The 12,130-nt window shown below is 36.7% G+C and overlaps 1 protein-coding gene across 4 annotated transcripts in view; it reads left to right on the top strand.

Annotated features, from left to right (window-relative positions):
• LOC149226481 (TATA-box-binding protein 2-like) overlaps positions 1 to 8,750 on the top strand; it is a 166,016-nt gene extending 157,266 nt beyond the window's left edge. For all 4 annotated transcript variants that reach the window (XM_089375298.1, XM_089375295.1, XM_089375297.1 and 1 more), the window contains 5 exons: positions 7,575 to 7,625; positions 7,730 to 7,774; positions 7,887 to 7,979; positions 8,115 to 8,216; positions 8,307 to 8,750. In XM_089375298.1, the coding sequence (XP_089231424.1) occupies positions 7,575 to 7,625; positions 7,730 to 7,774; positions 7,887 to 7,979; positions 8,115 to 8,216; positions 8,307 to 8,381 (366 nt within the window). In that variant the 3' untranslated portion in view covers positions 8,382 to 8,750. The remainder of the gene's footprint in view (positions 1 to 7,574; positions 7,626 to 7,729; positions 7,775 to 7,886; positions 7,980 to 8,114; positions 8,217 to 8,306) is intronic.
• The last annotated feature ends 3,380 nt before the right edge of the window (positions 8,751 to 12,130 follow it).

Genomic DNA, 12,130 nt, shown 5'->3' with positions numbered 1-12,130 from the left:
GATCTTCTTGGCTTTGACTTCACCCTTCTTGTACTTTGTCTTAGCAGCAACTGGTGCATTTGAAGGAGGTTCCAGAATCTTTCCCTGCACATAATCCATGACATCTTGCTCTTCTAAAGTCAAATCAAGAGACATCTTCCATGCATGATAATCAGACTTATCATGAAGCTTATCATCAGACTTGAAGTAGGATGTGGAGGCCATTGAGACTTGTTCTTGATTAGTGATTGCTCCTCTTAGTGATTGCTCTTCACTCTTGCTTGGGCTTTGTCTTCACCTCAACTTTGATACCATGTTAATTTTAGGATAACAATGGTATGTTCTATGCTTAGAGCAATTTTACTTCAATTTTCTTTATTAGCCCAATATCATATCCAGTATAGCAATCACATCAACATGATAGTAAAATGCAGATAGAACATAAACAATAACAGTAGAAGACAAGCCAACATAAGAGGACACAACATATGGCACCAGCCAGGGACAAACCCCAATGTGGGGAAACCCTTGATCAATTCTTCTTATAATTCTTTAAAAGTTCAGTAGAGAGTACAATTTACAATATTCACATTCCCAAATTGATCAGTCAAAACAACAGAAACATAAAGCCATAGCAAAAAGTCAAATTTGGTCAACACGGCTGAAATTGACCTCCAAAACAACTCCGTCAACCTTGGTCAACTCGGCCTCCAACAACGAGATAATGCAGCCCAAAATACTCTAAAAATAACTAGTCAAATCTGGTCAACAAAAGTCAACGCAACAACCTGAATTAGGGCAGTGAATGAAGGGGTCAAACTGCCTCGTTTTTTGTGCCATAACAACGACCTGCCCAATAGAAGTCTCCCTCACAAAACCGAAGTCAAATAGGGTCAACAATGGTCAAAGTCAGCCTCCTAAAATTTTAGTCAATTCTGGTCAACGCAATAGCTAGAAAAGACAATCTTCCTTTCGCATGTGTGGAGCGAGAGAGGCCTAGAAATCCATACCCAATCAAGATGAGAGAGAGAAAGATGAATGAGATGAGATGCCAAAATGAGGAGGAGGCACCTTAAATTTATATGCAATGTTCAACGCTAGAGGAGGCTAATTTGATGGCTGGCCGACCTTGACAATTTGTCCATAATCAAAATAAATTCATAACTTCATTTGTACATTTCAGAATGGGATGACCTTTAGATCATTCCTACACCTCTCGGAAAGAGGAATCCAAGAAAAATATCAGCTGCCCCATAAGAGCTGTCCAAAGTGATGTTTGGCCCTAGTTGCCAAAGTTAACAAAAACCCCCTTTGGGTCAAAAACCATTGAACGCTTCTTTGTAATTGTCTTCTCCTCTTTAAAAGAAAAGTAATTACATCAATTTTTTAGCCACAACTGAAGGAGGCTCCAACCGCCTAATTCACTGGCAACAACCTGTAGGACGCTACTAAACCCTAATAACCTACTGCAATTAGAAAGTTGTCCCAACGCCCTGTAAGTTAGGCTCCACAACCTGACGAGTGCCCCAACACTCTGTTTACTAGTTGCTATTGGAAGGATGCTTCATCACCCTATAGTTTATCAGCCCCAACTGAATGGACGCCACAACGCCTATTGTAGGCTACAAGTTGCCCTTTTCCACCCCTACCGCCCTGAAGTGTTCTTAGGCCACAATCTGAAGGTGACTCCAATCACTTGCCTTGCATCACCCTGCCACCCTGAAGAGCCGACGAACCATGTTTCACAATTTAAACTAGATCCCCTTGTGCTTTGAAGCAATAGAAGAAGGTTGTAATGAATATGTGTATCCTATCAAGTCTTGCTGCCCAAAATTGCTCAACTGACCATTGCCAAGTCAACCAACTGAACAATCATTGCATATCGCTGGACACTGCTCATCACTGATCATTGTACATCATTGTTGTTGCTCAAATTGACCATGTCATATCCACTTTCACTACACTGCTCATGAATGAGTAATCGTCAAGAACTCATAAGAAGACTGTCACATCACTGAACCACACACCTTGTAATGTGTTGAATCCAAATGTCTGATAATGGCATATACCAAGATGCCATAGGTCATCCCTATGACCCACTACCACTGCTCACAAGCTCTGCCTACAGAGAGCTACAAGCATATGTTCCTACACTGTTGAGCATTGCTCACAATTTGCTATCCATCATTACAACAAGATGATGTGCCCTCAGAAACCTGTTACCTTGTAAGGTCACAATCAAGTTATCCTAGGTTATCATAGTCATTGTCAACTCAAGGTTCTACTAGTCAAAGTCAAAAGGTCAACATGTGTGGTATGAATATTTGATCTTCTCTCACTAAGTCAAACTCGAGGCAAAATGTCATTATACAAGTTATGATAGTGTGTCAAGGTCAAGTCACTCTTAGGATGTCAAAGTCAAGATTCCTAATTTGTGTCAAAGTCAAGAATCAATTCACTTTGAATATTTTGTGTCTATTGGTTTGGAATCATGGTTTTGAATCTTAAAAATAGTTTTTTTCAATAAAAAAATTTATTTCATGTGTTTCTTTTAAACTGGTTCATTGAGATCTAACCAGTGCCGGTTTGAAACCCAGTTTATTAGGTGGGCTGGTGCAGTCACCGGTTCCGGTTTTTAAAACTATGCTCACAATGAGTCAAAGTCAAGACAAACTGTCATGTTATATAAGAGATGTCAATTTTGCTATCAATGAGTTAAAGTCAAGACAACCTGTCATGCTACATAAGAGATGTCAGTTCTGCTATTAATGAATCAGAGTCAACAGTCAGGTTCCATGTACCAAACCAATTGTCACTCACCAAGGATATTAGGTCAAGGAAACTGTTATGTCCACTTCAAGTCTACTTAAAGTCAACAGTCATAAGTCCTGATTATCGTGAGATATAAAATCAAATCAGTGACAAATTATTGGGACTTTTCATATACCACTCCAATAGACAATCATAGGTCAAATCATTGTCTAACTGTCATGTTTGATAAGATGTCAAACCATTCTTAATAAGTCAAGATGACAGTACTGTAAGCACACAATATCAGTCATTTTTCTCCAAGTGTATGATTGTGTCAATGCACACTTGTCACTGTCTCATAGGTCACTGTTTATTCTCAAGTTGTTTCGTCATATCAGCAATATCTTTGTCACCTATGAGTCAAGTTATAGGAGGAGTCACTACAGCACTTTGTTGTCTTTAAGAAATTTACAAAGATTGACAAGTCATCAATTCCAATCAAGCATGTTGTCAAGACACTTGATAAACACTTCCAAAAAAAAAAACTTTCATTATCCAAAAATCTGCTTCAAAACACTTCCAAAAATGCTCACTATCCTTTAAGGACTCCTCGCTGTCCTAAGAGGAAGACTCGCTGGCCTTGAGAGGGCTAAAGTAGCCCTTAGCTGTACGAGAAAAGAGGCCGTAGGGACTGAGGAGAATGCCCTAACTGCAGACTTAACCATGGCCAACAAATCATCAAACAATCAACACTAAGACTTACCTTGAATGCCGAGTGGAGGAAGGAATTTTGAGTCCAATCAACAAGTATTTCTCTGCCCTAGCTGCCTCAGGAAGACTGAACATTAAACTGCCTCAGAGATCCTTCACTAGCCGAAAATTTCAGAGATACGCATGAGGAATTTGGTTGAGATTTGTTATGTCTTTGAGGATTGATTTTGTATGTTTTTATAGTGTTAAGGAGGGCTTTTAAAGTCAGACGTTGGAGGAGTCTTTAGTCTTAAGTAATTTCTTAATATGTTAATTTATTTAATAAGTGTTATGAACAGGTTTTCTTATGCCCTAAGGAAAATGTGTGCTACCTTTTATGATGTATAGAATAGGCTTGTAAAATTATAAATTAGTAAGGGCCTTCTAGATCTTATTAATAATATCAATTTATTCAATTACCTTTATTATTATTATTATTATTTTTATAACATGCTTTGCCTTAAGCTCTACTAAAATTTGAAGTCAATGATGGGCTGGCGCATATGGTCTTATCTGGCTGTGAAGTCAATGATTGGTTAATTGCCTTTGGTTCTTGAAGTTATTCAACTTATACACAATGAGTTTGCGACGAGAATCATTGTCATATATTGACAAGGTGTCATGTCACTACCCCCGGGGTTTTAGCCCAAACACTGAGGTCACCAACTTCAAACTCAGTTTTCTCTCAAACCAGGAGGACTTATGTGGCATTACACATACCATCGGAAAGATCTTGACGAGGAGAATCCAATGACGTGATCTCCAAGTCAAACTCAATATTTTGACCCTTCAAAAACCCTCGACAAAGTTGGAGTACATCTTTAGTCCAGGGAACCCAAATCCTAGGACTTGGGTTTTCAACCATCCCATTGTGGAGCTGCCAACTTGATGTAATCTGATAATTACTAGGAAGCGTTCATTAACCATTTGACATCAATGATTGGTGTTTTTAGTCAACCGCAAACCCCGTCAACCCCATGGGTTGACATCAATGACAACACCATCCAACAATGGTTTGTATGCTCGCTTACCTATCTCTATGATCTCCGTGAATTAATTTCTTTGCAGTACGTATGGTTCTACCTGAGGCTAGCTCTATATTGTTGTGGATCAATCTTTCTATCTATAGCATGCACTTGTTCTTATGACCTCATATTCATCATCTCAGTGATCGCATCTTTATCTAGCCCATGTCACTTGTCAGTGGCACATATTTCATTATCTCAACAGCTTCGTTTTTTACAATGGCATCATTGGTAGTATTGGCTATGGCATCACTCATAACAATTACTATGCTCTCTCCTCAGTGGCATTGAAGTCTGTGCATGCTAATCTCTTGGGACATGGCTTTGCTATTCTTCTTGTGGATGGTTACTACAACACTATGCCCTTGCTCATGTCACAACCCTTATGCTACAGATCTATTCTTACACGTTTGCTTCAAGACTTTTGTTACAGGTCTCTCTCTCTCTCTATATATATATGATCTCGCATGATTAGATGAATCTCGCATGGAATTGATATTTGATGACTTTTGCATTGTATGGAAGCAAATCGGTCTCATTATATTGGTGTGTGATTTCACTGTTATGGATTCATATCTCTATGGTCACAGTATTGACAATAATATTGTATCTCAAGATAATGACGTATAGCTCTATTTACGAGTCTCAACCCCGTTGTAGGGCTCTATGTCTCAACATTAGTGCTCGGGCAAAACAGTGTTATCATGAGTATGTAGAGCAGAGCAATATGTATGTAGTGTTGTATTAGAATTGATATATATGGCCGCAACATATTGTTATAGCAGTTTTGTATGTATGGCATCCTTGGTCAGCAGTGTGTGAATGACATCATTGGCATCTCAGATTTTTTGCAATTCATACATTGGCATATTGATGATAGAATAGTATTAGTATTGGCACCTTGATATGGCTCCATCTTATGCAAAACCCCTTGTCATCTGTAACCCTAATTTTGAGTAGTGGGCAGTAACATTGTTGATGTATCTCTCTATAATAGTACCTTGTATCTCAGTTGAACAATTGATGAAATCTAATAGAAGAAGAAGAATTGATTGAGGGTTTTCTCCCTTGTGGGGTTTTTCCTTGGTCTCCAACGAAATCACGGTGTCTCTCTTGTGTATGATTTTCTTTTGATGTTCTTTTTTTATTTTTCCGCTGCATTGTTGATGATGTTCTTCTTTCTACATAATTGCTAATAACGTTAAGTTGGGTGAATGCAATATGAAACTGATGAAAGGTTAGTAAAAGCAATTATCAAAGCAAAGAACAATTCTACAGGACAATCACTAGTCCTAACCAGAGAGTCGAAGCTTTAGACTTAGATGCATAGGACGAGTTGATTTGGGGACAAAAGTAATCGTCCAAATCACCAAAGGTATGTTTGTATTCTACCAAGGTTAATGTTTTTGCTAAGTGTTTGAGTCTAGATATAGGACAATTTTGGTGGATTGGTGGACATCTTATGTATTGTTTGGAGGGCAGTTAGAAGGTGTCTTTGGTGCCCTAAGTCCAACATTTGAGGAGGACATCAAATCTGGTTGGAGTGGTAGAATTGTTGAAGCTTAGGGTTGATCCTTGAAAGGACAAAGGAAGCAGCCAAGAGGGCTTAGTATTCAGCCTTAGTTCACTGTGTAGAGATGGAATTCTACAGTGAGAGTGGGAAACCTCCACTGCCCTAAGACTTGTCTTTTGTGGAGCAACAGTGAGGAAAGTAGTGGGCAAGTTGAAGACCATATGAATTGGCATCCTTGATGGACAAAGGAGCTGCTAGTGGGCAGATCAATGAGCCAAAGTTTAGAGACACAAAAGGAGGTGATCATTGATAGTGGTAGATTGTGGAGATGGAGATGCATGCCTTCAAAGGGAGCAACCTTGAGCAGCAATGCAGGAAGTGCTCAAAATAGAAGGGTGATGGACTCAAAGAGTATGGTGGGAAAGAACAGGTCTTCAAAGCAAGTTCCGCAAAAGAAAGTAGGGAAGCCTTCAAGTTTAGAGGGAGCAGCTGCAGCAATAGAGAACTTGGTAGTGTTGGAGACAAATCCAGGAGGAAAAGGTTCTTCTAGGAACACATTCCTCGCTAAGAGGGATTGTTGAAAATATTAGCGAGAAGGGTCCTTGATTTGTGCCTTAATCATAGGAGCAAGAACGAGTTTCTTCTTTGGCATTCTCGGGCTCCTAAAAAAATAGAGTCCAGGATGAATTATGAAGCAGTTAACCAATGTGTTAAAATAGAAGGCTGAGTTATTTGTCTTCTAGTGTGAGTTGTATTAGGAATAGGACCAGGAGTTTGAGTTAGCCTCCTAAAATTTAGGAAGGACGAGTTAACACTAGTAGTGAGCCTTTCTTAACTTGTGAACCACCAGTTCAACTTATCTAATATATAACTCACTAATTTTAATCATTCGAATTGCTTTAAAAGGAGGAACGAAGGCACAAATTTGATCATTATCTTGTGAGCATGAGTTGGTGAGACAAGACAATAGAGCTCACGGGTTTGTGAGAAGGTTGCACAGGTTTATGTGTGGAGCTTGTGAGAGAAAGGTGTGCCAAGAGTACCTTGTGCATATTATTGGAGAGAGGAATTTCCTTGGGAATTGCACAAGAATTTAGGAGCAGCCTATGCGCAAGGAATTAGGAGGAAATTGAGGAGCAGATCAGAGGTCTTGCAAGGAGTGTTTCAGCTTAGTACAAGCAGAGGGAATCAGATTGTATTCTCTATTGAAACAAAGTTGTTTTGTAAGAGATCTATTGCTCATTCTTCTTCAATAAGATTCTCAAACAAGAAGAGGGTTTTCCCAGTTGGGTTCCCTAGAAAAAGTGTGTTTTTTATTGTATGGTTGTGTATTTATTTATTTTCTTATTCTGCTGCAAATTTGGTAGAGAAATTCTGTCTCTGTGAAAAGAAACTTGTTTTCAGATTGCTCATATTACCAGATCAGAATTTTGTGGATTTTCTACAGTCTGGACAACTAAACTTTACATGTTCAATCATTGCGTAATGTTGGTAGCTTGTCTTAATTTTAGTGATGTTGAAGGGTTCAAGTCTTATATTGAAGCATATTTTGGCAGGTGTGTACTGGTGCTAAGTGTGAGCAGCATTCCAAGCTTGCAGCAAGAAAGGTGTGAGCTATTCTATTGATTTGAATACTAGAGTAGAACTTCTGCAATAATCAACTTTAGAAGCTTGAATGAATCTAATATGGTTATTACTATGGTGATTCCAGTATGCACGTATTATCCAGAAACTTGGCTTTCCTGCTCAGTTCAAGGTATATTGTCACAAGCGCATTGATGCCGATATTGATTTTGGGTTAGGATTCTGATTTGTTTTCAAATTAAGATGGCAATGTAATCAAATTTTGTTTTTTTTTAACATTATAGGAGTTCAAGATTCAAAATGTTGTTGCCTCGTGTGATGTCAAGTTTCCAATCAGACTGGAAGGGCTTGCTTTTTCTCATGGTCACTTTTCGAGTGTAATCATCTTTTCATTCTATTCATTTATTGTTTCTTGTAATAATTGACAGCTTTCACTTATTTTGTGTTAGTTCATTATTTATGACTTCATTTCTACACAAATTGAACTCCTAGTATCAGCTGTTTTTATGCAGTATGAGCCTGAGCTCTTTCCTGGTCTGATTTATCGGATGAAACAACCAAAGATCGTGTTGCTAATTTTTGTCTCAGGAAAGATTGTCCTAACTGGTGCAAAGGTGGGTATCCGGTCTTTTGTGTTAAGCAGAACTGTCTTTCACGGAATTTTGATTATTTTAAATTCATATGAATGAATATCTTTTCATCAGGTTAGGGATCAGATATATGAGGCCTTTGAGAACATCTATCCTGTGCTTACGGAGTTCCGAAAGATTCAGCAATAAATCAGCTTTTAGGGCCTTGGCCAGCTTGGTCTCATTTCCTTATTTTAGTCTCTTTTCTTTTTGGAATATTATTCTATGCGCAAATTTCACTGGAACAGTGAAGTAGCAATTTGTACGAGGCATTGCTGATGTCAGTAATGATTACCAGGTATATGAATGATGAATGTTGGATGTTGGATGTTGGCTCCACATGTAGCCTTCAATTATCACTTGTGCCATACCATTGTAGGTGTTTTCTGACAACTTCATTGTTTGTCATTCATCTCCAGTTAAGTAATAATTCAGTATTTTCTGTGCTTGTTAGGTGCAATCTTGCACTTCGGCAAATATAACTATAGAAGACATCTAATTTTTAATTATCCTACAGAAGGTTAATATTAGTCTTATTGTTGTTGTTATACAAAGATTATACATTAAGTTGAATGGTTTGGAGTTTAATTAAATGATCATGATTTCTCATTTTTGATTGACTGTAATTTAGAAATGAAATAAAAATATTGTGCATGGAGTGCCCAAGAAAATTCCGAAACATCTCTGACTTTTTCATCACCCGCAGAAAATTTTTATCACCTCCATCACCATACCTGGTGATATGACACCTACATAGATATCCAAAAGTAAAGCCTTAAAATCCAGAGGATGAAGGCGGAGACTGAAAATGCAATCACGCTTTTTGTTTGAACTTCATCTGGAAATTTTCCAAACGATGCTTGAGCTACGATTTTCACACTACGAAACATGAAAAGCAATATATATATTGTCCCCAATTCACCAATACTATGGCCAAGAACAACAAAGTATCACTCCATAGGAAACAACATTAGAATTGGGAGGAGTTCTAACCAATCATATGATTATCAGTTTCCCACGTTGCTGTTACCATTTTTGTTAGGTTTGCAAACAGATTCTCGTTTATCTTTGTTGTTTATATCATGTTGAACTTTTTACCTGTTACTTTTACCTTAACAAAGAACTTGAGTTCCCGACATTGCTGTGAGCATTTTTGTTGGGTTTGCAAACAGATTCTCATTTGTCCTACTTTAGTGGAGAACACTTACCTTTGTTGTTTATGTCACGTTGAGCTTGTTACTTGTTAGTTTTACCTTACCAGAGAACCTGACAGAAATCCAACACGCAGTTCACCTTTTTGGCAAGATAAGATCAGATAATTTTATTAATGTCCACCAGATTGATAGGTTAATAGGGATAGAGTTTGGCAAGTATCCTATCTGAAACAGTCTTCTTTTTCTTGATATAAATCAGCCATGAGAGAGAGAGAGCAGGATGATTCAAAGGAAAAGAACCTTGAATAGGGAGGATGAATCAACTAGAGAAAGCAATCATCCCTCTGGGCTATGTAACAAGGTTCACCAAACTTCAACCTTAAGGTTCAAAATTCGGCAAACCTGATTTTTTTTTGAGGTTTGGCGAACCTCATTGAAGCTCATGGCCATAGCTCAAGCTCATAACATCATGTCACAGCTCAAGCTTGTAGTCTATCCTTCCAGTTTCCAAGTCCATTAATGTTGATTTCTTACTATTTTGTGTTATATTTCATTTTAAAGTATATATATATATACAAACCTAATGGTGAGCCTCATTTGAACCTCATCAAAAAATTCAAACTCGAATTGAACCTCATCATTGTCGAATCCAAACTTGAACCCGAGCCATGCGACTTAGCCTCTAGGATATCCTTCAAGTGAACGATGTCAGTAAGACGGATCATTTGATTCCCTTCTAATGACGATGGTAGAAATGGTGATGAATACCCAATAAAGTAGAAAACATCAAACATGAGATGCTCTTTGGATGTCTGGTACAAGTAGATAAATCCCCCAAAATAGAGCCATCTCTAGACATGTAGTTTGGTTAATCTATTTGAAAGTTTCCCTTTGTAAATTCCTTGGAATAAGGTTTGAAAGTGGCTGCAAGTTTTAGACACGGCACTATTGCCAGCATGTTTAGAGGGGGAGGCATGGAGATAACTTCCAGTGGAGCATTGTTGAAAAACTTGGAGGCTCAGAGCTAGACATAGGCTCAACAAGAACTCGGGTAATAAATTCAACAAGAAAAATACTTTATGTTGATTAAAAAACAAAAGTTTATACTGAAATTTATCATTGTCCTACAATTGCAAAATATCATTATGAAGTTCATAATTCTAATATAACGAATGTGTCATCATTGATATCAAGACTCTAACCATGACACGAGGTGATCTCTAAACAGTAAATCTACTCTGTCCAGCTTAATTCCTCTATGACCAATGATTCGTATGGTTTAATGTTTAAAGTTTTACTCTTTAGATGAGGAAAAACCAGAGATTCGAAACTGTTAAATAGTAAAATAAACTTTAAATTTAAATTTCTTCTTATATTTGCATAGGTTAATTTTTAAAAATTATTCTTTAGATCAGTTGAATTAGAAATTTAAATTTAAAAAAAAATATTAGATAAAAAATAAAATTCTAGATATAAGAGGTATAAAGTGAAAGATTGCAAACAACAAATATAAGATTTTTCAAGCATTTTCATGTTACTTAGTTGGCTACTTAAAGTATAGTTTTTCAACCATATTATCATTGTAGTTTTTGGAAATCTATGTTACAATTGTCAAATTTCAGAATTTTAGGTAATCCAGGGGTTTTTAGGGTGTTGAATCCATTTCCACCATTGAAAAAATGATTTAAACACTTCCAGTTTCAAATATTTTGAAAAAAATCGTCAAATTATGACAAGAAAACCACTGTTTGGGCGAAATTGTCGCCTACCTTGACAAGTCCAATTTGAATTGCATCACGTGGAAAGAGCCTATCAATGCATTGTAAGGAGCCAATTTTTCCCAATCTTCATGGAAACATTGATTATAGAAAAGAGTTAAAATGAAAAGAATCCGACATATAAAATGAAATGCAATTATCTATCTGAACAAACATTGATTATATCCCATAAATGATATTTTTTTTTCATTATCTCAATCTACACCATCTTAGTATACCCATGAACTCATAAATGAATATTAATTTTTGCATTGGTATTAATATTGACTATCAAAATGGCTTGAGAAATGGAATTAAGTCTCAGGAATTTGGGGCTTTATAGTCCGTGAAGAATTTATATGAAACTCTAACAATTGTAGATATAGAACTCATAAATGAATATTAATTTTTGCATTGGTATTAATATTGACTATCAAAATGGCTTGAGAAATGGAATTAAGTCTCAGGAATTTGGGGCTTTATAGTCCGTGAAGAATTTATATGAAACTCTAACAATTGTAGATATATGTTGCGATGCTTTCCCTTAATGTAATTCCTCACTATGCATAAGAACAATTATTGAAAATGATGTCAGCAACTATATAATTTGTTGCAATATTTATTTGTATCACATTATATTCCAACACCTAAGCAATTCATTCTAATAACTCACAATCAATCTCAAAGAGTTAACTTTGGAAGTATTGATGGATTTGAGGAATGCCATGTCATTTGAGAAAATTATGAGTTTCTATTCGTTTTATTTGTGACCCATCAATTATGATAATATAACCAATATTTTCCATGATTAACAATAGTCCACAAGAATTTGGGTTAATTCTTCCACTATCTCAACCAACAAATCACATTGAAGAGTAAGAACTTTGAAGCTTGCTTTAAATATGAAAAATGCTCTAAAATAATTTTAAAGACTTTTCATACTTTCCAAAGGAATTTAAAGATAGTACCAAAAAAATTGCAATAGGTT

Source organism: Pinus tabuliformis, chromosome J, assembly GCF_031772625.1.
Source record: "Pinus tabuliformis cultivar Carrire ecotype Pingquan chromosome J, CPIR1, whole genome shotgun sequence".
Classification (NCBI taxonomy): Eukaryota; Viridiplantae; Streptophyta; class Pinopsida; order Pinales; family Pinaceae; genus Pinus; species Pinus tabuliformis.
Note: the sequence above shows the minus strand (reverse complement) of the source record. Positions and strands in the feature narration are given on the sequence as shown.